Source organism: Equus caballus, chromosome 8 (genome assembly GCF_041296265.1).
Source record: "Equus caballus isolate H_3958 breed thoroughbred chromosome 8, TB-T2T, whole genome shotgun sequence".
In the NCBI taxonomy this organism is placed as follows: Eukaryota; Metazoa; Chordata; class Mammalia; order Perissodactyla; family Equidae; genus Equus; species Equus caballus.
This window is the reverse complement of record NC_091691.1, coordinates 4,079,036-4,107,035: the sequence shown is the minus strand read 5'-3', so window position 1 is coordinate 4,107,035 and position 28,000 is coordinate 4,079,036. Positions and strand designations below refer to the sequence as shown.

At 59.1% G+C, this 28,000-nt stretch overlaps 2 protein-coding genes and 1 pseudogene across 4 annotated transcripts; 1 reads left to right on the top strand and 2 right to left on the bottom strand.

Moving 5' to 3' along the window:
* Positions 1 to 229: 229 nt before the first annotated feature.
* Positions 230 to 15,753, top strand: LZTR1 (leucine zipper like post translational regulator 1). Of its 2 annotated transcripts, none has more exons than XM_023646765.2 (21): positions 230 to 856; positions 1,330 to 1,392; positions 4,216 to 4,272; positions 5,730 to 5,809; positions 6,234 to 6,342; positions 6,911 to 6,994; positions 7,902 to 7,959; positions 8,630 to 8,769; positions 9,414 to 9,615; positions 10,025 to 10,180; positions 10,599 to 10,709; positions 11,084 to 11,176; positions 11,358 to 11,453; positions 11,553 to 11,718; positions 11,985 to 12,154; positions 12,278 to 12,434; positions 13,270 to 13,396; positions 13,486 to 13,635; positions 14,326 to 14,431; positions 14,519 to 14,599; positions 14,888 to 15,753. In XM_023646765.2, exons 1-21 carry the CDS (start codon positions 657 to 659, stop codon positions 15,002 to 15,004), a joined length of 2,523 nt encoding a protein of 840 aa, XP_023502533.2. In that variant the 5' UTR covers positions 230 to 656; the 3' UTR covers positions 15,005 to 15,753. The 2 variants fall into 2 exon arrangements, with proteins under 2 accessions (XP_023502533.2, XP_023502534.2); XM_023646766.2 differs by having other exon boundaries at positions 344 to 856; positions 12,323 to 12,434.
* A 1,560-nt stretch (positions 15,754 to 17,313) lies between these two features.
* On the bottom strand, positions 17,314 to 22,348 carry THAP7 (THAP domain containing 7). Of its 2 annotated transcripts, XM_001492172.6 has the most exons (6): positions 22,228 to 22,348; positions 19,770 to 20,320; positions 19,518 to 19,597; positions 18,946 to 19,101; positions 18,227 to 18,367; positions 17,314 to 18,024 (listed from the first exon to the last, which is right to left on the bottom strand). In XM_001492172.6, exons 3-6 carry the CDS (start codon positions 19,595 to 19,597, stop codon positions 17,460 to 17,462), a joined length of 942 nt encoding a protein of 313 aa, XP_001492222.1. In that variant the 5' UTR covers positions 19,770 to 20,320; positions 22,228 to 22,348; the 3' UTR covers positions 17,314 to 17,459. The 2 variants fall into 2 exon arrangements, with proteins under 2 accessions (XP_001492222.1, XP_023502542.1); XM_023646774.2 differs by lacking the exon at positions 22,228 to 22,348 and having other exon boundaries at positions 18,227 to 18,385; positions 19,770 to 20,137.
* LOC102150463 (tubulin alpha-3 chain-like) overlaps positions 21,994 to 28,000 on the bottom strand; it is a 38,251-nt pseudogene continuing 32,244 nt past the window's right edge.

Genomic DNA, 28,000 nt, shown 5'->3' with positions numbered 1-28,000 from the left:
CTTAGGGCTGTAGAGGCTGGGTCCTGAGACAGACCCCATGCTTCTCAGGGCAGCCAGAGCTTCCGGAATCCCCATTTCTCAGGTAAAGAAGCTGAGGCTCTGCTATTAAGTAGCAATGACAATCCAGAGCTTCTGCGCCACTCTACCTCCCAGCCAATAGGAATGCCGAGGGGAGACGCTGGGGGCCCGAACTGAGGGCGCAAGCAGGAAGGGGAGAGCTAGGCTCCCTGGTAGGCCGCTGAGAGCCCGGAACCCTCCACCTGGGATCCCGGGAGCGGCGGACCATCAAGGCCGGAGCCACATGCAGACAGGGCATGCTGGGAACTGTGGCCGATCTCCGGGCAGCGTGGGCCTGGCAAGCACCGGGGAAGCGCAGTCGGGACAGGGCTGGGGACCGGACCCTCATACTTAGCAGGAAACGCTTCCCAGAAAGTTACGCGCCAGCCACACAGTCCAGACGCAGGCACCGCCCAGATCCGCGGCGTTACGAGGAGCGCTAGGATTGCTGGGAAGTGTGGGCCGGCTACAGTGGGGCGCGGGCCGGAAGTGTTGCGCCATCGGCACGAGGCTTGCCGGGAAATGTAGTCCTTCGGGGCGCCCCGGGGCGGTGGCCGTACGTCCCGCGGACCCGGTGGCCGATCGGGCGTGGACCCGAGATGGCTGGGCCGGGCGGCTCGGGGGGCCCGATCGGGGCCGGGGCCCTGGCAGGCGGCGCGCGGTCCAAAGTAGCCCCGAGCGTGGACTTTGACCATAGCTGCTCGGACAGTGTCGAGTACCTGACGCTCAACTTTGGGCCCTTCGAGACAGTGCATCGCTGGCGGCGCCTCCCGCCCTGCGACGAGTTCGTGGGGGCCCGGTACGGGGGGCTTTAGGGGACCTTGGGGGCGAGGGGCTTGTCTGAGGGGGTCCCATGGCGGGGTCCAGGGGCGAAGCTGGGGCGTGATGCCCCAGAACGGGATCTGGTAAAGGGCGGGGGGAGTGGTGGTGTCCAGGACGGTGTCCAGGGCAGGGTGGGGGTTCTGAGGGAGTCTCGGAGTGGGGTGGCCCGGGGCAGGGTACTAGAGTTAAGTTGTGTTTGTGGGTCTCGAGCTGGGGTCCCAGGTGCTCTGCAGTGTGGTGCAGAGTCCAGAGCATCCCAGGGCAGTGTCAGGGCTCCCCATATGCAGGGTCCTTTGGGTACTGGTGGAATTTAGGGGTCTCTGTCAATCTTGACAGTTGAGAGAGATTGTCTCACTTCTGTGGCAGCCCCGGTGGTGCTTAGGCTCATTCCTTGGGTGCCCCCAAGAAGGTCCTGGCCTCACTGCCGCCCACCCCCTCCTTTCTTTCCAGGCGCAGCAAGCACACAGTGGTGGCCTATAAAGATGCCATCTATGTATTTGGTGGAGACAATGGGTGAGTGAGTCTGAACATCGCGGTGTTTGGACCAGGGAGGGAGAAGCACGGTGCTTCAGACTGGGTCTCTTTAGCTCTGCTGCTATCTTTCCAGATGTTAGCTAAGCACTCAGCCTGTTTCCCCATCCGTGAGGTTCCCCACACTCAGGGCCCTTAGCACAGCACCGAGTGGGTATCACATGCCCAGGAGACAGAAGCGTCCCGCTGGTTCTGAGTGAGTGGACACAGCCTTGAAAGAAAAACAGCTGCCCTGGCTGCCACCCCTGCCAGGTGCACTCCCTTCCCTGCACTTCTCTCTGGGCCCATCCACGTGCTCACATGGCAGCCGAGAGCTGATGGAGGACACAGTTTTATTTATTTACTGTGTTTTTCACTTTTTGTAAGAGTTTTCCCACGTTGCTATAAATTCCTGGCAAATAACTTTCCTGGCAATGATCCAATCTTCTGTTGGTGGGCACACCTCCATGCCATGAATTGTTCCCAATTCAGTTGTGGCTGGTTTTCTTTGGTGAAAGGTAATGGCCAAGATGACCCCTTGGTTTCTGCAGCCACTTCCTTCTCCTGGCATGTTTCTCTGTGACCCATCCCCCAGGAGCTGGACTCACCCAGAGCGAAAGAGCTGTCTTAGGGTGGGCTGGGCCATGTCAAGTCCTGGGTGCAGGCACAGCAGGCATGCTTGTTCTGGACCAGGAGAGAGGGGTCTTGTCTGGTCAGAGAAGCTTTCCTGGAGGGGTTGATGACCTGGAAGATGAGTGGGAGTGAGCCAGGCAAAGAGGAAGAGTGTGCCAAGCTGAGGGATCAGTGTGGTCAACGGCCTGGAGGTGAGAGTGTGCAGAACAGCACTGGGTCTGGAGTCTGGGCAGGACTCCTCTCCCTCATTCTTTGTTGATGTGCCCAGAAAAGGCCAGGGGTGCCCAGCAAGGCTTGGGGAGGATTGCAGGCCTGCTGGATGTGGTGCTGAAGCTTGGTCTTCTGGATAGACAGGGTTCAGGGCTGGCAGCTTGATGGCATGAACTGCACCCTGGTCTCCTCCTCTGTATATGGGGGTGGCCACATGCCTGCTTTTCCAAGGGTCAGTGAGCACAAGGCCATGAGGGGCTCAGGACAGAGGTTTCCTTGTGCTGAGGGTGCAGTGCTTGCACATGACCGATCCTGCCTCCGAGTCCTGTCCCTGCCTCTCAACCACACGACCTGGCCTGAAGCCCAGGAAGAGCTGGCTTCTGATTGCTGCTCCAGCCTTGGTCCTGCAGGACTCCCTGGGGGAGCTGACTTGGGGCTGGTGGGGTACACAGGGCCCCATGAGGACCTGCAGACTGGACAGAACGATCTCTTTGGGCATGGCCTGTGGCTTCCAGCCTGTCTCCCCCTTGGTCTCTTTCCCTAGGAGCAGCTAGTTGAAAATGCGAGTTGGAGCATGTTCCTCCTCGGCTCGTAACCCTGAGATGTCTCTCCACCTGCCTCTGAGTAAAAGCCCAAGCCCTCTTGGCAGTCTCTGTGTCCTCACTGCTCCTCTGCCCTCATCCCACACGGCACCGGGCCACACCGCTGCCTTGCTGTGTTCTGATTGGACCAAGCATCCTCCTCTTCAGGCCCTTGCACTGACTGTTCCCTCCTTCCCACCCTTCCTGCCCCTCTTCTGAATCCCCTGAGTGAGGCCTTCCCCGACCACCTGGACCAACTGGACCGACTGGCGGCCCTCCCCTCCCCTTCTGCACCTCTTACAGGCTCCGTTCGTCCCCAGAGCACACAGATGTTTATTATCTGTCTTCTCCGCCAGGGCGGGACCTATATGCCAGCACCCAGAGAATTCAATAAATGTTTGTCACACGAAGGAATGAAATAAGGGAGAGGCATTTGCCTGCAGATGTTTACTGCAATCCCCCAAACTAGAACAGGCCTGGTGTGCAGCCCAGGGCAGTGGGTGGGAACATCCCCGGGAGTGTTCTGTAGCAGGTAGAGTTTGCTACAATGTGAGACTAAGAAACAGGATAGAAATTTGTCTCACTCTAGTTGCAACTTTGTAAAGACTGACTAGGTAGAAAGAAAGATGGCCTCCTTCAGCCGGAAGCAGGAAGGACAAATGGGAGGGGGCTGGACTTGGGGTTACACCCCTGCTTCCTTTTGATCACCCAGGCTGGCTCTGTAAATGGAGGTGGAGAGCACGTTTACCTGGTGCAGACATAGCAAGGCAGGGCAGAGGGCACCCGGTGCAGGCCTGGCCTGGCATCGCGTGCAGGGGGTGCCGGGCTCCTGCTGGGTTGATGCCCTTCTTCCCTCTGACTGACAAGGGAACATGCAGGTCTTCTTAGGTGGTGCGATTGCTGGTGGATTTGTTTTCCAAATATTGTATCTTTAAAGTAGTTGTTATGCTAGCTTTGTGATAACGAGGTGGCAGGAAGATCAGAGAGAAGGGAGCGGGCCTCCCCTGAGATGTGGGCGCGCATCTGCATGGTGGCGCTGCCTCGCCTCAGAGAGGGCACTGAGACGTGTGAGTGGGACTGCAAGTGAGGATTCTGGAGCCTCGGGGGAGCTGTGAGCCCTCAAGTCAGTCACTGGGTGGCTGGGATCCTGCTTTGGCCCTGACCCCAGGCAGGCTGGTCCCACCTTTGTAGCAGCCTAAGTGCCTGCACCAGCCAGGGAGCTTCCTTTGTGGTCACCTCTCTGGTCCCTCAGGCATCAGCTGGTTGCCTGGACCTGGCGAAGTCCCTCAAAACAGCCCCGCCCCGCCCCCTGGGCTGCAGTGTCCATCTCCTGGGTCCTGGCTGGGCAACGCCCTCCAGAGCAGGCGGGGACTGAAGCCACTTCTCCCTGGCTGTCTTTCAGGAAGACGATGCTCAACGACCTCCTGCGGTTTGACGTGAAGGACTGCTCCTGGTGCAGGTGGGTGGCCTCCCGAGCTCCAGGTCCCCTCTCTTTCTCCTAGGACATGGTAGCACTGTGCTGGGCCCTCATTGCCTGTGGAGTCGTGCTCATCATGGAAAGCTAGAGAGAAGCTTCAAGAAGCATGACAGCGCCTCAGGGATGTCATGCCCGTAGCTGCCCTTAGTGTTTCCCTCTCTCCTGGGTTTCTTTTCTAGTCCAAGACTGAGATTGATTGTTCTGAATCCTGTTAATTAAGGGGATCTGTTTGATCCAGTTGCAGGTCCTCAAATTCTGCCTCAAGAGAGCCCTTCAGTCACCACGCCTGTCTCTTGGGCCAGGGGCTGGTGTGGGAGTCAACATGGGGGCTATCGGTGGGTGGGTCCTTCCAGGATCAACTCTGTTGCTGCAGGGTGCTGCCCTCCTTCCTGCCCTGTGGGGCCCATCCTCAGCCAGTGGGTCTTGGCTTTCCTCCCACAGATGGCCTTCCCCAGCTGTGTGGCCTTGGGCAAGACACCTGCCCTCTCTGAGCACTGCATATTTGTGCCCACCTGCCCCTGCTGGGGAACAGCTTATAGCCGAGGGGGAGAAGTGGATCCTCGGATGAGGAGATGCTGGACCTCCTCCTGAGCTCTGCCATCTGCTCGTGCAGGAGCACAGACCTGCTGAGCCACTCGAGTGCCACGCTCCATGCAGGAGCTCTGCACGCCGCCCTCTGGTCCCCAGCAGCCCTCTGGGGTGGGGTCTCACTGCCCCCTTTGATGGAGGAGGACGTCCAGGCCCAGGACTCACAGCTGCTGAACCTGGCACACCTGGGCAACATCACTCCAGGGTGCCCACCCTCTGCCCAGGAGACCCGGGTGGAGCTGGGATTGCTGCAGAAATTGATACATTGTTTCTCTTGCACTTGACTTTAAAATATGGTGCACAGTTACAGATTAATTTGCAGGGTCCCTCTGAAGGCTTTACAATTCTTTGTTAAAAATTCTTAAGTGTAAAACTCTGAAAAGGAGCAGCCCCAGGAAAGCTGTATAACTAGGCTTTGAATTCAATAAATAAAATATGTTGCAGAATACATACTATGGAATACAGTGCAGCTGTGAGAATGTGGGTATAGATGATTCTAGAGTAGCATGAAGACCTATTCACATTCTACAGGTCAGCTGAAAACGCAGATTACAAAATACCCACCACATGATTCCATTAACAAAAATTACTCAGAGGCATAAATATGCATAGCAGAGATGTAGGGGGAGACCTCAAGGTGTGAGCAGTGGTTTCCGGCAAAGGGATTATACAAAGTTTTAGGGTGGTTTTTGTTTTTTCCTTATTGGCAATTTTTTTTAATGTTTCTATAATGAAACAATTATTACCTTCAAAATGCAAAATTAACAGGAAGTGTGGGAGTGGCAGGGGCTGCCCATGTGGCGTGGACCACACAGCTGGCTCCTGCTGACCTCACTCCCCTGCACCCCCAGGGCCTTCACCACCGGGACCCCACCGGCCCCGCGCTACCACCACTCGGCCGTCGTCCACGGGAGCAGCATGTTCGTCTTTGGTGAGCGCCTCTCACGTCCGGCCCACAGCTCCGCGGCCCTGCCCACCAGCATTGGGCGTGCTGCCCGCCCTCAGCTTCTGCTGCCGGAGTCCTCGGAGTTCTTATGCTGGGTCGGGGCCTCTCCTGTGGGCCCCTTTCCCTAACAGTTCTGATCTCCTGGGATTGGAACTGTCTGCTCTGTGACTGGGCCGGAAGGTAGCTCCCCCACCCTCACCCTCCACTGGGAGCAGGGAATGGGGTTCTGCTCTTCCCTGTGTCCCCAGAGCCTAGCACAGAGGGAGGCGTGCAGGAGGTGCTCCCCAAAGTTTGGAGGGGGAGTCCTGGAAAACATTTTAAATGGGCCAGATTCTGCCCCACCTCCTGAGGTTTGAAGACTCTGAAATGCTGCCTTTGGGTGTGACAGTTTTTCACTCTCTTTACCCAGGGGGCTACACCGGGGACATTTATTCCAATTCTAACTTGAAGAATAAAAATGACCTCTTTGAATACAAGTTTGCAACTGGCCAGTGGACGGAGTGGAAAATTGAAGGCCGGTGAGAGACTTTGCTGAAACTTTTGGGGTTGTCCTGATGGCCCCTACTCTGGGTCCTGGGTGGCAGCAGGCCTGGGATCTGGCCCCTGTAGCGTTAGGGGTGAAGAGCCCAAGGCTCAGAGGCCTTGGGGGTACACAGTGGCGGGGAGCTGGGTGTTGGTGCTAACTTCCGCTGCTCCCATCCATGGCCTCCTCCGAGCTCTCTGATGCCCTCCTTTAGGAGGTAGAAGGGACTTGGGCGTCTTGCTGATGGGCGCTTCACTGGGGCTGTATTGCGCGCACCCCCTTTGATACTCTGGTGGTAGCTGGGAGCAGGCTCTGTGCCCTGTGGACGTCTGAATTCCTCATCCAGCTGCCCTGTGCCTCGTGAGCTCAGCCTCTGGTGCTGCCGCTTATTCCCAGTGCCCCGGCTGGAGTCCCCAGAGCCGCAGTGTCAGCAGATGTGGGCATGACAGCCCTGGGGCCCTGGTGGGATCTGCAGGGCTGTGGCCCCTGCACTGGCTTCATGGGGCTGTGAGGCTGGGTCTATGCTGGGCGGTCTCACTCCCCACCCCCTCTTCACACTCCAGGTTGCCAGTTGCTAGGTCGGCCCATGGCGCCACGGTATACAGTGACAAGCTGTGGATCTTTGCTGGCTATGATGGCAATGCCAGGTAGGTGGTGGCCTGCCTGTGCACCCCACCTCTGAGCGCCCCGTGAGTGTACTGAGGCACAGAGTGGGCCTTCCTGGTGTGGGAAGGCTCAGGCTGGGGGTTTCTCAGGAGGGAGAGTGTGTGGACGGGGTGGCAGGAAGAGGGTGATGGGCACTGAGCGGAGCCCTGCCCGACCCCCACAGGGGTCAGCAGGACCAGCACCCTGAGGCGCCTCCTGTGGCGTCTGAGGAGGTGGCAAGCCTGACAGATATCTTGAGGGTGTGCTGGTCCCCGCAGCAGTGGGGCCATAGCCGGGTGTCATCAGAGCCAGGGTGGGGGAAGTGGACCCTTGAATTGCTGGGGTGGGAATACTTGGCCCACAGTGAGTGACCCTGAGGGCTGAGTGGGCAGGTGGGTGGCAGCGGCAGGGCTCAGCCTGGTCCCCGACCCCGAGGAGGGCCACACAGGGTTCTTGCCTGCGGCACAGGCATTTTCCTGCTTATTGTAGAAAATTGGCTTCGCTCTATTTTTCTGATTACAAAAGTAGAGTGTGCTCATTCCCCAAAATGTCAGCATTACAGAAACTCCAGCTGGTGTGGTGTTGATGGTGGTTTCTGGGAGCGTCGCCTCTCTGAGGTCCTCTCCTAGCCCCGGGGGTCAGCCGAGGGAGTGGCTGAGCCTCCCACACTGCCCCAGATGTCGTGAATGAGGCCACTCGTTCCTGTCTGGCTGGCTGGGGCTCTGGCACGGCAGGGATTCCATCCAGCTCCCCCTCAATAGAAGCCCCCACCTCATGGCTGCTCTGTAGTCCCCTGGGCAGAGTCCCACAAGATGTTCTTCCCTGGAGCCATCCCTCCTGGCCAGGCCCAGGTGCACCCTGACAGCCAGCCCCAGCTGTGGCAATCCTGATCCCTCTGTTCTAATGCAGGTTGAATGACATGTGGACCATTGGCCTCCAGGACCGGGAACTCACGTGCTGGGAGGAGGTGAGGGGTGTGGGTGCTGGGGTGGGGCGGGGGAGGCAGGGAGGTGAGGGCTTGGGGGGCTGGGGTGGGCCCAGGGAGGTAAGGGGTGCAGGGGGGTGGGGGAGGGGAGGCAGGGAGGTGAGGGGTGCGGGGGGTCTGAGGTGGGGCTGGGGAGGTGAAGGTGCAGGGAGGCCCTGGGGGTGCATGGGCCGACACGGAGGTAACTTTCTGCCCCTTGCCAAAGCCCAGCCTTGACCTTGGTCTGGCTGTACCCACTGACCTCCCACCCCAGCCCCACGACCAGTTCCAGCGGCAGTTATCCAGTGACTGAGGGCCCTGCCTCGGTTGGCAGGGCGTCCCAGGGGCTGATGCAGTGTGGGTATAATCCACCCTTATTTGAACGCAACAAGGTGTCCTGCTGGCTGCTGTTTCTGGGTGATCTGACTGACTGCACCACTGTCTTTCTCCTTGGGGTTTCTTTCCCCTGTAATGAGGATTTTGGCCTCAGCTGTTCTAAATTGGGCCCATTTAGGTGGGCAAGGTGGTGCTTTAAGCTGTTTTGCAAAATTAATCTGTGAACCTTCTTTCATGGAAGTTTCAAGAATTCAAGTAGTCCCACTTGAGCAGTGTGGGCCGCGGCTGGGTGGGCTGGTCCAGGGACGCCCCGGCTGAGCCATCCTCCCCATGCCAGGTGGCCCAGAGTGGCGAGATCCCGCCATCCTGCTGCAACTTCCCCGTGGCTGTGTGCCGGGACAAGATGTTTGTGTTCTCGGGGCAGAGCGGAGCCAAGATAACCAACAACCTCTTCCAGTTTGAATTCAAGGATAAGACGTGAGTGCCCTGGTGGTGGGGCCCACGGTCGGCACCCACACCTGCATCTGGAGGTGTTCTCGCAAGCTCCCGCGGACTGCAGGCCACCTCCCTGTGGCAGTGGCAATGCATAGGCACCTCGTGAGCCCAGCATGTGCGGGGCACGGGGGTCAGCATGGAGCCAGATGGCATGGCTCTGCCTGGCCAGGATCTGGGTGGGTTCTTGGGCTGACTTAGCAAAGAGAGGATTTGCCGGGAAGCCCTTGGAGGTAGAGAGCACTGCAGGAGTGGCATCGGGGGGTGGGGTCCCAGCAGCTCCTGGGGTGGGGACTTGGCTTTGGGGATCATCCCACACGTTCGGGTGGTGGACATGCCCCAGAGAGTGGTCCGATGCCACCCCTCCTGCCTTGCCACTGCTGCCTGCTCCATGGCTGGAGAGACAGGAGCGGGCTCGGGCAGGACCCCGTGGTGGGCTGCGTAGAGCCAGGAGAGCTGCTGCCAGGGCAAAGTGGGGGGTGTGATGCTGGGCACACGTGCTGCAGGCCCTCCCTTGGCCCAGATTGGTCTCCCCAGGGGCCACTGGGGAGGGGGCCTCCGAGCCCAGGTGGAGGCTGGGGGGAGCAGGAGCCACGCCCCGGCCCTGGCTCACTGTCCTGTGCCCCCAGGTGGACACGGATCCCCACTGAGCACCTGCTCCGGGGCTCCCCGCCGCCTCCTCAGCGGCGCTATGGGCACACTATGGTAGCCTTTGACCGCCACCTCTACGTGTTTGGAGGCGCAGCCGACAACACGCTGCCCAATGAGCTGCACTGCTATGACGTGGACTTCCAGACCTGGGAGGTTGTCCAGCCCAGCTCGGACAGCGAGGTGAGTGCTGCCAGGCCAAAGACAGCGGGCAGAGCCCACCTCCTCCCCAGCTCCTTACAGCCTCAGAGGGCTCCCAGGGCTTCAGACAGCAGCAGGAGGCAGGCCAGGATTCCCGGGCCCTCGGCCCTGGACGCCTGCCCTGGCCTGACCCTGGGCTGGGGGCCCCTCTGGCCTGTTCTCCACCTTGCAGCCTGCGAGCGTTTAGCATTCCACTTCCCATGATGTCTGCACCCGGCTGCCTGCCTTGATGCTGGTTCCCCTCCCAGCCTGGCTGCAAGTGCTCTCGTGCTGTGGCTCTTCCCCCTCCCACACTTGTCCCCACAGCACCCAGGCAGGGATGGCAGGAGGTCTTTGGTGCCTGCCCCACCCTTGTTGACTGATCCCACCCCTGCATATCTCTCCTCGCCAGGTCGGCGGGGCTGAGGTGCCAGAGCGAGCGTCTACTTCCGAGGAGGTGCCCGCCCTGGCCTCCGAGGAGCGGGGTGGCTTCAAGAAGTCCCGAGATGTGTTCGGCTTGGACTTTGGCACCACCACAGCCAAGCAGCCCGCCCCGCCAGCCTCAGAGGTGAGGGCTGGTACCCTCGTTACTGCTCCATCACAGCCTGAAGCCGGACCTGTGATCAGCTCCTCTCACAGAAGGGGAACTGAGGGTCATAGAAGTACTTGTAGGGGTCATACAGCGAGTGAGGCAAGGGCCAGGAACCCATGCCCTGCTGGCTGGGCCACGTTGGTGCAGCATGCGAAACCAGGCACCTGCTCTGTCCACTCTGTGGGCCCATAGAGGCCCGTCCTGTCCACCACCCACACAGGCCCCGCCTCCCACCCTGTGCTGCACCTGGGGGCCTGCTCTCTGGCCTCTCCTTCAAGGCCATTGGTGCCACATCCTTGTCCACAGCCTGGCCAGCTCCAGGCCTCAGCCAGCCCTGCTGCTGGAGACCCCCCCGCCCCCCCTCACCTCCCGACTTGTCCTGCTCTCCACCCAGCTGCCCAGCGGAAGGCTCTTCCATGCAGCTGCTGTGATCTCGGATGCCATGTATATCTTCGGGGGCACTGTGGACAACAACATCCGCAGCGGGGAGATGTACAGGTTCCAGGTGGGGCTCCCAGCCTGCAGGGGAGGCGCTACCTCACAGCTGACTCTGCAGTGGGGCCAGCCAGGCTGCATGGCCCCGGGGACAGAAACTACAGCCCAGTGGGTGGGGTGGGGCTTGTCCCAGAGCAGCCAGAGCTGGGGCTGCGCCCGGTGGGACAGTGGCCTTTCTGAGGAATCTGGCAGCTGGGATGGGGCCTCTAGGCTGAGGGCAGTCTGAGAAGCCTCAGTGCAGGGGGGCGTGGGAGCTCACAGCAGAGCCAGCGGAGGCTGAGCTGAGCTCAGGAAGGCAGCCTGGAGCATCTGTGCCCTGGAGGGGGCAGGGGGCAGAGCCGGCCGACAGTGGCTTCCCTCGGCAACACGGGTCTCCTCCTGCAGTTCTCCTGTTACCCCAAGTGCACGCTGCATGAGGACTATGGGCGGCTGTGGGAGAGCCGCCAGTTCTGCGACGTGGAGTTCGTGCTGGGTGAGGTGGGTGCCCTGCCCATGTCCGGCCCTGCCTGTGAGCTGCCGAGTGGGTGCTTTGCACCCAGAGGCACGGCTGGCCACCCACTGGTGCCTGGAGCCCTCGGGCCCCGCCCTGGCTGGCTGGGCCTTGGCCCCCTTGGGTGAGGGTCCTGTGCCCTCCACCAAGGCATCGTTCTTACCACAGAAGGAGGAGTGTGTGCAGGGCCATGTGGCCATTGTCACAGCACGGAGCCGCTGGCTCCGCAGGAAGATCGTGCAGGCGCGGGAGCGGCTGGCCCAGGTGAGGTGTCTGCCCCACCCCACACCACCCCACCCCACCCCACCTCACCCCACCTCACATCCATGGGGTGCCCTTGAACTCCCCTTCCTCTCGCCACAGAAGCTGGAAGAGGAGGCAGCCCCAGCTCCCAGGGAGGCCCCTGGTGCAGCTGTGGGTGGGGCCCGGCCGCCCCTGCTGCGCGTGGCCATCCGCGAGGCCGAGGCCCGGCCCTTTGAGGTGCTCATGCAGTTCCTCTACACTGACAAGATCAAATACCCTCGGAAAGGTCTGCCTGGCGGGGGATGGAGCGGGAATTTGGTGGGGCGTGGGCAGCCCTGCCTAGCAGGTGGGCAGTCTGAGGCTCAGAGGTTGCAGCCACTCCTGACCACCCGCGTGTGGCTAAGCCGCTTCTTGGGACCCCCAAGGCCTTATTCTGGCCTGACAGCCCCAACCCATCCTCATCCATGGAGGGAGCCCAGGGCCCTATCCTCCCTGCCCCGTCCTCTGGTCCCTCACCCCACACTCCCCAGGCTGAGGGAGCTCTTGGCGCAGGGCACGTGGAGGACGTGCTGCTCATCATGGACGTGTACAAGTTGGCACTCAGCTTCCAGCTGTGCCGCCTGGAGCAGCTGTGCCGGCAGTACATTGAGGCCTCCGTCGACCTGCAGAACGTGCTGGTTGTGTGTGAGAGCGCCGCCAGGCTGCAGCTGGGCCAGCTCAAGGTGCGGGGCAGGGGTGGCACGGCAGCCCACCCTGCCCACCGCTGCAAGCCCCTTGCCCAGCCTGTTGCCTTGTCCCGGGCCGAGGCCTGACCCCACCTGCCTGCCCCGGCCTGTCTGTCCCAGGAGCACTGCTTGAACTTCGTGGTGAAGGAGTCCCACTTCAACCAGGTGATCATGATGAAGGAGTTCGAGCGCCTCTCGTCCCCACTGATTGTGGAGATCGTGCGTCGGAAGCAGCAGCCGCCCCCCCGCAGCCCCTCGGATCAGCCCGTGGACATCGGTAGGAGCCCCAGTCCCCTTCCCTGAGGGTGGCTGGGCAGGGCACCGTCTTTCTGGGGTGGAGACTTGGGAACCATGGAAGCACCTGCCAGGCCCTCAGGGAGGGGCTGGATGTCGGGGGACCGCAGAGCGCTCCCCACCGGGCGCAGGGGCAGGGGCAGACAGGGAGGCAGTTCAGACTCAGTCAAAGCAAGAAATCCGATGCACCGGGCTTTCCACAGCAGGCGGTGTGCCCAAGGGCGGGGACTCTCCTGAGCCTGCTCCTGGACGTGGCCACAGGCACCTCTCTGCTCTGACTGGGATGGCAGGGCTGAGGGCTTCTGAAGTGAGCAACTGCTCAGGGTCGTGGTGATTAGACGCTGAGCTCTTTCAGGCCCACCCTCTGTCTGGGGCCTAGCGAGGGGAGAGCACAGCCTGCAGACTTCAGACGCTCCCAATGCCTCTCTGTCCCCGCTCAGCCAGGGAAGGGACATCATAGATTCCTTCATCCCTTGACTCTCCTTGGGGCCTGTACTACCCCTGGTCACTGGCTCCAGGTGACACATGGTGGGCGCATAGGGCGTGCCAGGCCCAGGAGGGCTCAGTGGGCTGAGTTTGGGAAAAGATCAGACTGTGGGGGGCCATGTTTAGGGCTGAGGGGAGAAGAGAACAGAGCCTGGCTGTGCCTCAAGGGCCAGACTGAGGCCTCTGGCCTGGGGGAGGTTCATTCAGGGTGGCAACACGGACAAATGTGCAGGAGGTGGTGGCTGTGGGGTCCCGAGTCAGAAGCTGGCCTCTGGCTCAGGGTCTGGTGGGAAGTGGGAGGTGCCTGCTCAGGTCCTTCTGCCTCCCCCCAGGAACGTCTCTGATCCAGGACTTGAAGGCATACCTGGAGGGGGCCGGTGCGGAGTTTTGTGACATCACGCTGCTGCTGGATGGGCACCCACGGCCGGCCCACAAGGCCATCCTGGCTGCCCGCTCCAGGTGGGTGGGGGTAAGGCTGCTGGGCAGGGCGGGCCCTGGTGCTGGCTGCGTCCACTGAGAGCCTGGTCTCTGCTGCCCTCTGTCTGCAGCTACTTTGAGGCCATGTTCCGCTCCTTCATGCCTGAGGATGGGCAGGTGAACATCTCCATCGGGGAGATGGTGCCCAGCAGGCAGGCCTTCGAGTCCATGCTGCGTTACATCTACTATGGCGAGGTCAACATGCCGCCCGAGGACTCGCTGCATCCGTGCCTCCGAGGCTGCTCCTGGGTCACCACTGGTGGTCCCAGTGCCCACCGTGGGCGGCTTTGGGACCCAGCTGGCTGGTCCTGGCTGGGCGGTTTCCTGAGGGTTTCCTGGTGCCAGTGCTCTCCCAGGGTCCCCTGCAGCAGGTGGATGGTTAGCACGCTGGGGTTTGTAGCCAGGAGGGATAGGTGGGTTCTTGACCCTCGCGACTGCCCAGAGGAAGGGGTCAGTCGTTGCTGTGTGTGCCGGGTGAGGGACTCCTGGGGGATTCCTGGTCACGTCACTTCAGTGGGGTCTGAATGTGGGGTGTGAGAGGTCCTGCAGGCCTCTGTGAGGCTGGGACTGTTCTGCAAATGTGCTTGTGGGTATTTTCCTGGGGAGAGAGTCCTGTGGTTTTCGCTGGATCTTGAATGGGGCCTTTGACCCCTAAGTCGTTCAGAATCCATGTAGAGAGCAAATCTGTCCCACCTGGATTGCCGCCCTGGTCCCTGACTCCCCATGGACCCCATGCCTGTCCCTCATATGGGGTGGGTCCCCCTGGTTTGAGCAAGCAGAGGAGGCAGCCAGGGTCTCAGGTTTTCTCCATCCCCTGTGAGCAGGGGGTCCAGTCGCACCGGCCTGGGGAGGAGGGCAGGGCAGCAGGAGCGTGGGCTTCTTTGAGTGGCAGCTCCTTAACCAGCCCCCAGCTACCTGTTCGCGGCCCCCTACTACTACGGCTTCTACAATAACCGGCTGCAGGCGTACTGCAAGCAGAACCTGGAGATGAACGTGACGGTGCAGAATGTGCTGCAGGTAGCTCGCCTGGTGCCCGCGGGCCTCCTGGCACCTGGGTGGGTTGGTGAGAGCTGGGGCGGCACCTCAGGAAACCTGCTGTTCCAGATCCTGGAGGCAGCTGACAAGACGCAGGCGCTGGACATGAAGCGGCACTGCCTGCACATCATCGTGCACCAGTTCACCAAGGTCAGGGCCCTCCTGCCCAGTGCTCGCTGCCCATGCTCGTCTTCAGGACCCACTCCCCCTTGGAAGGATGGCCAGGTTGTGGGGGGTGCTTGCAATCTGGCCATCTTCTGCAGCAGTGGGCCCTGGGGATAACAAACAGAGCCACCCACCCACTGGCCACTCCTCGCCCTATCCTCAGAGCCAGCCTGCTCCTTGAGCTGGTGGAGCCCCCAGAAAACTCCGCAGCCTACCCGGGCCGTCACGAGAATCCGGTTCCAGCCTGTTTTGGCCTTTTGGGTGTCTCCACAGGTCTCCAAGCTACCCACGCTGCGCTCCCTGAGTCAGCAGCTGCTGCTTGACATCATAGACTCCCTGGCCTCCCACATCTCTGACAAGCAGTGTGCAGAGCTGGGTGCCGACATATGAGGGCCCACGTGGTGCTGGCCCACATGCGGAGGATGACCATGCCTGCCTGTTGCAGACTGCACTAGCCACACTCGGCCCTGCTGGCTGAGGGGCAGGGTCCCCAGAGTTTCCGAAGGGAGCTGGGGGAACTTGGGGGGCTCTGAATGTGTCATTTCACTGCTGAGGACACGGGTCCCACAGTGAAGCAGGTTCCCAAGTCAGCACCCTCTGCCGGGGTGGAGGTGTGGGTGGGAAGCCAGGACTCAGGGATGAGGACATGGCAGAAGGCAGGGGTCCTGGCCGGGGCCCAGTGGTGGGGAGAGTTGAGCTCACCAGGGAGCTGGTTTTGGGCCCTCCAAGTGGGAGGCACCTGGCATGGCTATGGATCCGGCCACTGGCTCCTTGCCAAGGCTCCTCTGATGTGGGGGCTGCACAATACCCCCTCAGCCTCATCAAAGGGTGTAAGGGACCCCTCCAGCCACCTGGAGTTTGTGCTTGGGCAACAGTGATGGGCAGATGGAGTCTGGCTCAAGATGAACTTTGGTGTATGAAGAGCACTGAGGTCAGCTCTTAGCCTGTGGGGTCAGCCACTTTGGACTGGGCCTGGCTTCCAGAGGGACTGTGGGATCCCATTGGCCTGTGTGCACATTGGGGCCCAGTGTGGGCTGGGGGAGAAGTCAGTGGAGATGCCCCTCCAAGTCCCTGCTGTCCCCAAGTATTTATTCTCTGTCACAGACTTGCCTCCATTAAAGCCACAGCAGCGCTCCCTACTACACGTCTCCGGTGTAGTCCCCAGCAGCAAAGTCCTCTGGAAGCCCTCTGCCTTTCCAGAGCTGAGGATGGGCCATGTGGCCCGTCTGCTTGAGATCAGCCAGTCTTGCCCAGTTCTCTATCCATGTGGGCAACTCCCCACCCCACCTGGGGTACCAGTCACAGGGCGGAGGGTGGGGACCTGTGGGAGGAATCCAGGCACACCCCTCCCCTCCTGAGGGGAACCCTGGGGGCCTGGAGTGGGCTCTCTCACAAGGCACTGTAGGCTCCTGCCTGGACTGGGAAGTTGGGGACAGGCTGCTGCATCCTTCCTTGTCCCCCAACAGAAGACCCTATGTGAGTCCACCCAATGCGGAAGGCACTGGTCTGCCTCCTTTCTGGGAACAGAACCCCAGGGACCCTTCAGCCCTGGATGCCAGGAAGCCACTCGGGGGTAAATGATCTCTCTTCCTGGTCTTAGAGCTCCCTTCCTTCCTCTGGTTGTGCCCCACACAAACGTACCTGTCCCTCCTCAGCCTTTGCTGAAGAGCCCCAGGTGCTGTATGGAGGTGACAGGGAGCCCAAGTGGCAGGTGGACACCCTTAGGCAAGGGGAGCCCATCCATAAAGCCACTAGCAAGCTAGGAAATGGTCCGTTACGAGAAGAGCCTCAGGGAGCCCAGAGGCCTCAGCGAACAACCTGCAAACCCTGCTCTGGGCAGAACTTCGTAACCGTTGGTCACTGGGCTCTCCTCTAGACATAAGATAAGTAAATGGAGTTACACACCAAGGGCCCTGAGAAGCAAATTTCAGGACGTTGTGGGGCAGTGTCCAGGAGTAGAGAAAATTCAGCTGCGCTCTTGGGGCTGTTATGGCCAAGGCCCAGTGGGGAGGCCACGCGTGTGCCTAAACCTCCCCCCACCCTGAGCTGCTCGCCACAATCAAAGATGCAGGGAAGCCACGCATGTGCCTAAATGCGCCCCAACCCTGAGCTGCTCGCCACAATCACAGGCGCAGGGAGGCCTTAGAGATTCTGTCAAGTTGAAGGAAAAAGGGGCTGCTTGCCTCCATGCTTCCCCCACCTCCAGGGACTAGAAAGGTCATCTGTGGGGCCCTCACTAATTGCCAAGCATAGCAGCCCCAGGAGGTCAGAAAGCATTATCCTTGTCCCTGTTTTTCAGATGAGACAGGCCTGGTGGTAGTGGGGGGAGGGGGGGCCTGCAGCCGGGGCTCAGGCACTGTGCCAGGTTGGCCCACTGCTGGGCGGATGGGGCCTGGGGAGGGAAGTCTGTTGTGTCCCCTCAAAGGAACTGAGTCTGCCTGGGTTTTGAGTGTTTTCAAAGGGGTCAGGTGCCTGGTGCTGCCCCCTGACCTCTCCATACCACCCTGTCCCTCAGAGAAGCCCGGGGGGCGTGGTACTACATGGGAGGGGTGGGCAAGAGCTGGGCTTTCTGCTCTCCACAACTGAGAGCTCGGACTCCAGGGTCTGAGCCCTCCAGGGGCTGCGGTCAGTCCAGGGGAACAAGCCTGGTACCCAGGGCCGGGGTCCTGCCCCCAGATGAGCCAAATAGGAGGGCCTCCTTCTAGAATCCACTTTATTATGGCATCTGCTGGGTCTGATGGATGCAGCTCAGCTCAGGTCCCTCTCCAGGTGGATTCTGAGGCAGGATGGGATGGAGCCCTGATGGGCAGCCCCTCTGTCAGCCCATGGTCCAGCAGCCTCTCACTCAGGCCATACTGCTGCTCAGCTGCATGGCAAAGTCCTGCACATGCTCCTTCAGAGTCTGGCGAGCATCCGCCTGTGCCCGCTTCTCCCGCGCCCGCTCCTGCTGCAGCTTGGTCAGCCGCAGCCGCAGCCGCTGCTCCCGCCGCTTGCAGGCCTGCAGCTGGCGCTGGGCCTTGTCCAGGGCGTCAAGCGCAGCCTCAGCTCGCCGCTTCCAAAGCAGGGCACTGCCCACCTGGTAGCTGTGCTCATTCTGGATGTAGGCTCCAGCAGGCGGCGGGAGGCGCAGCATGTAGGCTGAGGGCGAGACGGGCCGTGGCTCGAGAGGGGATGGCTGCCGCTCTGGCTCCCGCTCCGGCGAGGGCTGGGCACTGCAGCCTGCTTCATCTGCCTGGGCACCCAAGGGCCCCAGGAGGTCTGAGAAGGGGCTGCTGAGGCCGGGCTCCAGTCTCCCAGCGTGTGAGGCAGGCAAAGCAGCAGGGGCTGAGGCCTCTTCCACAGGAAAGCAGGTGACATCAGCAGGTGGAGGTGGAGAAAATGGAGTCGTGGGTCCTCGGCCCTCAGAGCAGCTGTGGGGGAGAGAGAGAGAGACTGATAGGCCAGACTAACTGCTTACCAAACCCCACTTTACCAGCCCACCTGACCATCCCCATCCCAGAACCCACTCCACAGCCTCAGAACCCGATCCAGCAAGGCTGCAGGCAGACACCCTAAAGCCCCATCCCTCAGACTCTGGGTGGAAGGGGGGCATCCCCCAGCCACAGCACATACCGCTTCCTGCATCGCCGGAGCCGGCTGACATCAGGGGGGCCAGGTGGGTAACTGTGCCCCTTGGTCTTGGTTGTCCGGCGCAGCTTGGAGAAAGACTCAAATATCGTGGGAACTGCCCCCTCCTTCAGCCTGTGATACCCACTGTGGGGAAAAAGCAGCCTGCATGGGATGGAGAACAAGCACTGCCATCCTAGCTGACCTGCACGGGCGCGGGGCCAGCAGGTCCCCCAGCACCCTGAGCAGGCTCCCCAGCGCTAGCACTGTGGGAGGGGGTAAGGCACAATGTAAACAATTAGTTGGGGACATGCCAAGTCCGGCAGAGTTACCCCAACCTCTTCCCTGCAGGACTCCTCAAAGTTAAGGTGTGTGGAAAGGCTCCACCAGAACTGGACTGATGAGCCCCCCCCCAAATTATTTCATTTGTGGACTTGCTGGGAGGAGTGGGGCCCTAAGGAACACCCTCTGGAAAGCTAGTGTTTTTCTCCTGTGACCTAGCACAGTGACCTTGAGCGGGTGGGTCTTACTGTCCTCATCTGGCAGAAGAGGAAACTGAGCTACGGAGTTGGGAAGAGGCAGCCACCCCGGAACCAGGGGTGCTTGTCTGCCCGTCCTGCGCCAGCCGCCCCTGGGACCCCCTCACGGGGCCCTGCAGCTGCCGCTATCAGCCCGCTACTCAGGCCCCACAACCTGTCCCGATGCTGGCTGGCAAGGAGGCTCACCTGATTCCCACCAGCTCAAAGCAGTTCTCCTCGAAGTGTTTGGAGCAGAAGTAGATGTACTCGGACGCCGGGTCCCACAAGCCCTGGCCGCTGGGGTCCAGCCGCTGGCAATTGGCCAGCCACAAGCCTCGCCTTGGATTGTCCTTCTTGGGAAGTCTGCAGAGCCACGAACCCGTGAGCCCCTGGGCAGCGCCGCGCTCGTGCCGCCCGAGCTCCCGGGACAGGACGCGCTGGCCCCATCCATGCTGCCAAGAGACCTCCCGTCCGCCCCACCGGGAAAGCACTGCCCGCCCGGGGGCACAGGCGAGGAAACAGGCATCAAAAGAGAAATCTGCTCAGCGTCAATCAGCAGATAAGAGTCAGAGGGGTCCCAAGGCTGCCGGACCTCCCGCCCTTCCCTTCCTTTCTAGGCTCAACCCACCCTGCTCTGCCCCCTCCATCTTGCTCCACCCACAAACTCAAGGCTCGCCTCAACCAGAAAAAGACGCATGCGCAATCGTGGCTCCATGAGCCGGGAAACACGAGCGCATGCGCACGCGAATCCTCGCGCGCCAGCACGCACGCGCGCTGACCTGTGGAAGGAAATGCCGCGGTTGCGCGTCTCGCGCGTGTCCCGTGTGCAGCAGCCGGCGGCGGAGCAGTGACGCGGCATCTGGGGAGAAGGCGGGAATTTGGTCGCGGGCGGTTGTCCGGGCCCAGAGGGGCCTCCAGCCCCCAGCCGCCGCTCCGCTCCAGGCGGCCGTGGCTTGCTGGGTCTTCCTCGGTCTAATCTTGCCCAAGCCCCGACCCAGCCCGTTCTCCTGTCTCCCGTCAGCGGCACTCACGGTCTCGCCATTGCTGCGCCGCCCAAATCTCGCGAGGTGTGGCGCGCGGCGGAAGTTGGTACCACAGAGACTCGGAAGCGCGAGGCGCTCGCCCGAGGAGCGGGGCGGGGCCGGGTTGCGTGGATACCGGAAGTGGCGGGAGCGGGCTGTCGCCGCGGGGCGCGCGCCGTTCTGGCTGCCGTGGACGCCTGCGCTGAGGTACAGCCTTTGCTTTGTTCATTCGGGGCTAACTCAGCAGCCCAGCACCCGGGAACAGCCCCGCTCGGCGGCGCAGAGCCTCGAGGCACGGGGTTTCGGGGTCCCACGACGAGGAGAAGGGGCGGGACGCGTGGTCAGAAGCACCTGACGAAAACCAGCGCTCGCGGCGTAGTGCGGGAGCGGGGCCTCTGCTGGGGAGGGCGGGCAGGGCCGCTGACTACGCTGGGGCAGCGGGAGGGGCGGTTCGGGCGGAGCTCCGGGCTCTCGTGGAAGCGGGTCGTCCGGGGTTGGGTTCGGGCTGCGGCTGCCCCCCAAGCCCCCACAAGACAAGGTGCAGTCAGCCAGCCCACTACCTAGGAAATGAAGCCAGGTTACTGTTCCATTCTCCAAAGAACATCCAGTATGGGGTGAAGGATTTACGAATGTTTATATTTATAATAATCAAAGCTCTTTTTCCTAATTCCCTCACCCATTTTGAACACCCTTTTGAAGTCTGTTTTCTGGGAGTAATGCAGTAACCAAATAGACATGCTTAGTCTTTTCTGAGACCAAACATGTTTTTTTCCCTAAAAATCCACTTGGAAAAGACAAGTATCTGGACATATCCACATCACCCATATAACAAGAGGCATAATGTATCTTGAATATGCATAGAGGATCGCTTGGGGGACAAACAGCTCTGGGGAAGGGGAAGAGGGCTTTAGCTGTTCAGCCATCTGCATTGTTTTAATATTTTGCCACATATATGCATTTTTATAATGAATTAAACATGGAAGAGACTCCTTGGAAATAGTGTATCCCTGAGCAAATGGTTGTTAAAGAACATATGGTGAAATCACACTCAGACTGACAAAAAGGAACTTAGAGCAATGAGAATTCAACATGGTCCATCTGGGGCTGGACTGTCTCTTCTGCGGACAGGAGGTGACTTCTTGGACTTTCGCACAGATTCCCCTCCCTCCTGAGACAGGAGAGGAAATCCGAGCGAGACACAGGACCTCCCACAGTGCCTTCCAGCCAAGGCTGCTTGGGTGTCCTGACCTTCCACAGGGCGTGGTCACTGAAAGAAAATTCCTCTATTCAGTCAAGAACTTGGTAACTAGAGACAGGGAATGGAAGGTTTCAGCTCTGACCTATAACCCCTGAGGTCTGCAGACGTCCTCTGTAAGATGTAATGAATATTTCCAGATCGGTTGAAACCTGTTGTAGATTTTATTTTACCCTTTTATGTGAGTCACTTTAAATCCGTCAATTTTATGCCCTCAGAGATGATCTGTGTCAAGGTGTCTTAAAATGGGGCTGACGGGGCCAGACAAGCTCAACAACTTGTGTGTAGTCAGAGGCAAGCCATGGCCATTCCAAATGGGAACAAGATGACATATTTCAGCTACTTCTTGTCACTTCCAATCCAGAATGACCCTGCAACTTGGAACTCTCCAAACACCGTAGGAACTCATTGGAGCTTACGAATGCAGAGTTCACAGCTTTGTCTAATGAAGAAAACCAGTTGTGAATGAGGACTTTTAACAAACAAGAGGGCACAAAGTTAAGGAACCCAAGCATGGCAAGGCACTTAGCCTGATGATCACAGTAGGTCTAGAGCCTGACATTCTGTTATTTGGCTTCCAAGGACATGCTGCTTTTCTCTTGGTAGACATTTCATCGTGACACTAAACAGAGTTGGGGGAGCCATCTAATAATTGTCAATGTGATCTTGTGTGTCAGGCAGTGTTCCCAGCTTGGTTTGGAGAAACACCAGTGAACCACCCTTTGCCCCACTGTAAACATTGCATAATGAACTTAAAATTCTGTTTAAGAAACCTAACTGTGGCCTAAGACAGTGACAACAGGTGAGTGAAGTCAAGTAAAGTCTAAAAAACACTATTTTTAACACACAAAATGATACCACAAACCCTGACAAACTCCTTAAGTGAACCGTGGAGGACAGGCCAGACCTGCAGTCAGACTGTCTCTGAATGCTCTCCCTGTCACTTCCTGCTCCTGGGGCTTTCGGATGATAAAAACTGTCTCAGCCTGAGTGTCCAGGTGTATAATAATACTCTCGCGAACATGAGAGTAGTTGTAAGAAATAAGGGTACATAAAGTAGTCGATAAAGAATAAGGCACTTAGCAAATTAATTACTAAACTTTTCCTCCCTGCAGCCTAGTTGCCAGGTGAATTCTCTGAAAGGGGCCGCGTTCCATGGCAAGGTCTGCTGCTTGCCAACAGGTCGGCCCACTCCCCATCACCCAGTCCTACCTTAACTTCAGTCAGGCCCCAATCCACAACTGGATGGTGTGCTTGGTCTTAATGGTGGCGATGGCCGCGTTGACGTCTTTCAGGACCACGTCCCCCCTGTACAACATGCAGCAGGCCATGTACTTGCCATGGTGAGTGTCACACTTGACCACCTGGTTGGCTGGCTCGAAGCAGGCATTGGTGATCCCAGTCACAGACAGCTGCTCATGGTAGGCCCTCTCGGCTGAGATGACCGGGGTGCAGGTGGCCAGGGGGAAGTGATGTGGGGGTACAGGACCAGGTCGGTCTGGAAGTCTGTCAAGCCTACATTCAGGGCCCCATCAAATTGCAGGGAGGCCATGATGGAGGACATGATCTGCCTGATCAGATGATTGTGGTTGGTGCACAGGGGCTGCTTGATGTCCATGTTGTACCAACATATGTCGTAGATGGGTTCATTGTCCACCATGAAGGCACAGTCAGAATGTTCCAGGGTCATGTGGGTGGTCAGGATGGAGTTGGAGGGCTCCACCACAGCCATGGAAACCTGGGGGGCTGGGTAAATGGCAAGTTCGAGCTTGGACCTCTGGCCATAGTCCACCGAGAGGCGCTCCATGAGCAGAGATGCAAACCCACAGCCAGCGCTGCCCCCAGAGCTGTGGAAGATGAGGAAACCCTGCAGCCCTGCGCACAGACCCGCCTGAGAGAAAGCAGAGGATGGAGCCAACGTGGGCAGAAGACACAGTGCAACCTCCAACCAACCCCAGTCACTTCTGTTCCTCTGCAAGATCACGAGATTCACACTCTCCACAGTGAACATGCATGGCACTTAGAGGCAAAGCAGACAGACGGTAAAGATGTATGGATGCACCGCAGCCACACTGGAGGGTAAGACTGTGGACTGGTGATTCTGGCCTCAGTTTTGACAAAATGTCCTTCTGGTCGCAATCCAAGGCCTACCGTCCTGTGCAGGACACCGTCCACAGGAAGCCTTCCCGGTGCTCTTCTCACCAGTTTGCAGGTGGGTCCCGGACCAGGTCGACGATCTCCTTGCCGATGCTGCAATGGCCTCTGGCGTACTTATTGGCTGCGTCTTTCTTCCCGGTGATCAGCTGCTCCGGATGGAAGGGCTGCCTGTGGGTCCCTGTGCACTTCATCTACAAAGAGGACACAGGGGCCACGAGTCTTTAAGGCCTGTTATTAACTCACCAGGGTGGACAGATCGGGACTGTCCCCTTCTACCAAGCACATGCTGTTCCTTGTAGGTCAGCAGCATCGGTGTCTCACAGGAAACGTCTCTCTGTAATACACAGACCACAACTGCACCCAGTGGCTCTAGGAGAGAGGAGTCAACATGCAGGACAAATGCCAGAGTGACCGGTTCCCCTAGAAGGGAGAAGAGCTCTCACACCTGCACACAGGCAACTCTACACATGCGTGTTTCTTCCATCCCCATAGCTACAGCCAAGGGTAGAATTTAAAAATCCCTTACAGGCTAGACAGTCCCCAGCATGACTGTTGCTGGGCAGTCCCATCAGGGCACCCTATGTGGCCTGGGTCTCACAGGCTTCAGGGTGACATTCTGTCATCCCCTGGTGGCCACTGAAAGGTGCTCTCTTTGTAGCTCTCCTTGGAAACTACCGCAGACTTCTAATCTGGAGGAACCCAACGAATGTTCTATACTGACCTTTCTATGTCTAAGATGCAGGTCAAGACTCGTTCCCCAGCCTGAGGGAGCACACAGCACTAAGGAGGGACCAGTGCCCGGGCGCCCTGTAGACAGGGTCTCCACAACCACCTGGCCGGGCCGAGGAGGCCACAAGTGACTCCACCCACAGCCCATCTCAGTGCCGGCCAACCTCACAGCAGGTTTTTCTCAATTAGGAGCCTGAGTCCCACGGACATTTCAGGCACTAACCTTCCAGTGTGTGACCTAACGTGACCATGAGCATACACTTGTACGTCTGTCCCTTTTGCAGGGGGATCCGAAGGAGCACATGGGGGCTTTAGCAAGGCTCTCCCACCCTCCCAGGACAGCCGCCCCGAGTGTCTGTGTACCTACCGACATGGTGGGCTCCAGGTCCACAAACACTGCTCTGGGCACATGCTTGCCAGCCCTAGTCTCGATGAAGAACACATTGAATGAGTTATCTCCACTGCCGATGGTTTTGTCACTTGGCATTTGACCATCAGGTGAATTCCATGATCAAGGCAGTACCATTCCGAGCAGGCATTGCCGATCTGGAGCCCTGCCTGCCCCATGTGGGTAGAGATGCACTCACACTGGGACCCAGAACATAAACATAAGACCCTCGTCTTCAAGGCAATCGTCCCTCTATGGAATGCAGAACATACGTATGTGCTTCAGAGCGTCTACGGTTTTCTCGAACCTTATTTCCCACAAGGCTTATGTGACCATTTTATGTGAAATTGACATGCTCTAACCTATCCTGGTACTAAGTGCCAGAGTCAGCCCAGAACCTGTGTTTGCCACTATAGCAAAGTTAGGTTATTTTACAATGTGGAAGCCATGTAATGTCAACATCAACTCCACATTATGCCTAGTCATGTAATTCTCTGAAGAATACAGCAGTTTTTGATTGTGTCCTACTGAAGGAATTAGGTAAACGGTGATGGAGTCGGGGAAGGAAAGTGGACTAGGACACAGGTCACCATGGCCCAGGCACCAGTGGTCACTGTGTGTGTGTCTCCCAGCTCCCTCTAGGTCTCCCCTCTGTGCTTCTCCATCCAGCTTTGGGCCCCCGGGGGCTGCCCCAAGTGGACTGCCTGAAACGGCTTCCTTGCCCTTCACGTCCGGGTGCTTTAGCCAGGGGCAGAGAAAGTGCGGGCAGGGTGCCCCCTCCCGGGCTGCCTCCCTGCCCGCCTGCCATGGGTTGCTGGGGGCCGCTTATCAAGGCACAACTTTCAGCAGGCAGCGCTCCTCCTAAAATGACCCTGTCCACTTCCAGTGACCACTCCCTCCTCTCACCCCTTCACGCCTAGGAGGTGATGTCTCCCAGACGTCTCAAATGCTGGGCTACTGCACTGCCGTTTGTGGTTTCCTGAAATTCTGCCCATTCCTTTCTAAATGGTACCTTTTAAAGGTTCTCCTCAATGTACCTATTCTGCATGTACCATCTCTTTCCTGCCGGGAACCTAAGTGTACAGACACGAACCACTTGTTCACTTGTAGACACAGCATCCTTACAAATACAGAGAGGAAGTCCAATGAAACTGGAGGTGTGCCGCCCACCCTAAATTCTAATGCACAGTCCCCAGAACTTGAAGTCCTGTGGTGTGTTATACAAGCAGCAAATCTCAGAGTCATCAGGGCGTCAAAGATGGACACAATGCAGCAGTCCCCCCACAGCATCCCAGAAGGAAGCATTCAGTTCCAGAAAGAACTTCTCCAATGACAAGGCGCTCACTCCTCCAGAGGAAAAGTTCATCAACACCCTGGGAAGACCTTTGGGATCCAGCCAACCACACAGTTTCAAATGCATATTATTCACTTTGCCTTACTTAAATCCAGACACCCTGTAGTTCACAGAATGTGTTTCCCTGGAGGCCTGATGTGGCCTTCGACTCTGTCACCCCCGTAGGATCAGCATCAGCTCTGTGACCTGGGAAATTCCCCAATTTCTGCATTTACAAAATGGGGGCCTGGGAGCCAGGTGGTCTGCAAGGCCACTGCCATCTCATGATCTAACCAAGATGCTAACCAGAGCTATCAGGAAAATCATTCCTAGCTTTCAACAGGAAGCCTTAATTATAAATTCACCGCCAGCCTCACCTGGGTCGTTAACATTTACATTTCTTTAGTCAGCTGTATCTGCTCTCTGAAAAAATTACTTGAAACTTCCTCTGTTCAACTCCAGACGAGCTCCTCTCTTCACATTCTTGGAAGATGACCTTGTTCCCTTCCTACCTGGAAGATTCACCTTCCTGCCTCCAAACTTGCAGGCAGACCCTCGCTCTCCTCCTTCCTTCCTTTACAGTGAAGCTGAGCTCCCTCCTGGGAACGACCCCCTGTTTCTCCTGAGCCCCTACCCAGCCCCGGTCCTCAGAGTGACCACAGTGGAGTCCCCAGACGCTGGGGGTCCACAGACCTCTCCAGGGCGTGTGGAAGGACAAGCGTTTCATAGCAGGATTGGGCGGTTCCTAGTCCCTTCACTGCGCTGACGTTCGCACTGACGGTGCACAATCAAAGGTGGACACGACTGCTGGCACCTGAGCCCAGATCAAGGTGGTGGCACCAGACTGTACCTGTGGTCACCGGACTCCTCACCCTTGGCGCTCAGAGTAAAAGAAAGAAAAGCCAGTTGAGGCCGGGAAGATCATCACCTGTGTTCAGTCCCTCCCTGGAGACAGAGCTGGACAGACGGAGGAGCAGACGGAGCCCCGTGCGCAGCTGGAAGCAGCTGTCGGGAAGCGCGGGACGGCTGTGGAGTCGCCGCTGGACCCGCTGCTTTTCCGTGGGACCCGCGGTGACTTGAAGGAACCGCCTGCGGAGGATTCAGACTCCACGCGCTATTTATGTTTATGTGTGCTTGAAAGTGAGTTTGTGAAGCATCTCAGTCTGAATTGGGGTCTTCGAGAACCTTCCGTGGCAGGCCGGGCCTCCCGCGCTCTCCGCCCTGCTCCCCTCCGACTACCCGCGGGCCCGGCACGACCCTCCCGGGCCTGCCCCCGCCGCCCCACGTAGCGGCTCCGTCCCCTCTGGCCTGGGCGTTTGCGGGGAACAGCGCCCGGGGTCCCCATCGCGCCCGCCCGCTGCGCCCCCTCTGGAGGGTGCTGTTCCTCGACGCCCGGAGTGTGGCGCTCTCTGATGGATGCGGGTTTGGCGGGAAGACTGTGGGTGGCGCAAGGTGAGGGGAGCTTTGGGCGTTCCGGTGCGTTCTCGAACCTTTGGTTGGAGCGGCCGCAGCGCCCCCTGGGTGGCGCACAGGACGTTACTGCACACGTGAGCCCTGACCTTGTGCTGCTCTTTCCTGGTGCAGAAGGACCTTTCCCATTCAGCGCCCGGAACCTGCGCGATCTGATTGCTTCTTGAAGGAGGAGTGGGATTCCAGGGATGGGGAGGGGTGCCCCGCAGCCGTGCCACCCCCAAGAGCTGGGTTGGGGCACAGGGTCCCTGTTGTAGGACTTTGGAACAATCCCCATGCCTCCATTCAGTCGAGATGGACTGAAGCTGCGTCAGGATCCAGTGTGTGGATCCTTCCGGGAAAAGCCGGGGAGGGGATCCAGGCGGAGCCCGCTCAGCGCTTGAGCGCAGCGCCGGGTGCTGCGACTCCGCAGAGGGTGTTCACGCGCACCCTTAACTTCTCCTCCGCCCTAAGGACAGTGGGGACCGACCCCTGCACGGGGACACAGCAGGCGGGCCTTGGGGAGCCTCTGGACAGTGCCACCAGGTCTGCCGTAGAAAGACGGCCTTGGCGGCGGGAAGCAGGAGACTGAGGAGGTCAGCAGAGAGCCAGGGACATGAGAGAAACCCTCCCTGCCCGTGTGCGGGGAGAGTGGGTCCTTCCTCTCAGTCAGCTTGGCTGCCATGATGAAATGCCACGGACCGCGTGGCCTAAACGCCAGACGCTTATTTTCTCTGTGGACAAAATGGAGTCACATCTGTCAAGGCTGCTAACATGGAGCTGGGAGGCCATTAAGGAAATGGGGCTCATGCAGGCACGCCACTCTCTACCAGAGGGAATGTCACTTTTGAGCTGGGCTTCTCTGTTGTCATCTGGATCTCCTTTCAAGAAAAGTGCTAGCTCCTATAGATAAGAGCTTTCTGCCTTAG

Excerpts from the sequence above, each read along its gene's own strand:
- LZTR1 (XM_023646765.2), top strand. The coding sequence starts at position 657 with ATGGCTGGGCCGGGCGGCTCGGGGGGCCCGATCGGGGCCGGGGCCCTG. Across the intron at positions 10,181-10,598 it reads CCGCCCCGCCAGCCTCAGAG|CTGCCCAGCGGAAGGCTCTT; the intron begins GTGAGGGCTGGT and ends CTCTCCACCCAG. Across the intron at positions 11,454-11,552 it reads CGCGGGAGCGGCTGGCCCAG|AAGCTGGAAGAGGAGGCAGC; the intron begins GTGAGGTGTCTG and ends CTCTCGCCACAG.
- THAP7 (XM_023646774.2), bottom strand. The coding sequence starts at position 19,597 with ATGCCGCGTCACTGCTCCGCCGCCGGCTGCTGCACACGGGACACGCGC. Across the intron at positions 19,102-19,517 it reads CGCGGCATTTCCTTCCACAG|ACTTCCCAAGAAGGACAATC; the intron begins GTCAGCGCGCGT and ends GTGGCTCTGCAG. Across the intron at positions 18,386-18,945 it reads TTTGAGCTGGTGGGAATCAG|GCTGCTTTTTCCCCACAGTG; the intron begins GTGAGCCTCCTT and ends CATCCCATGCAG.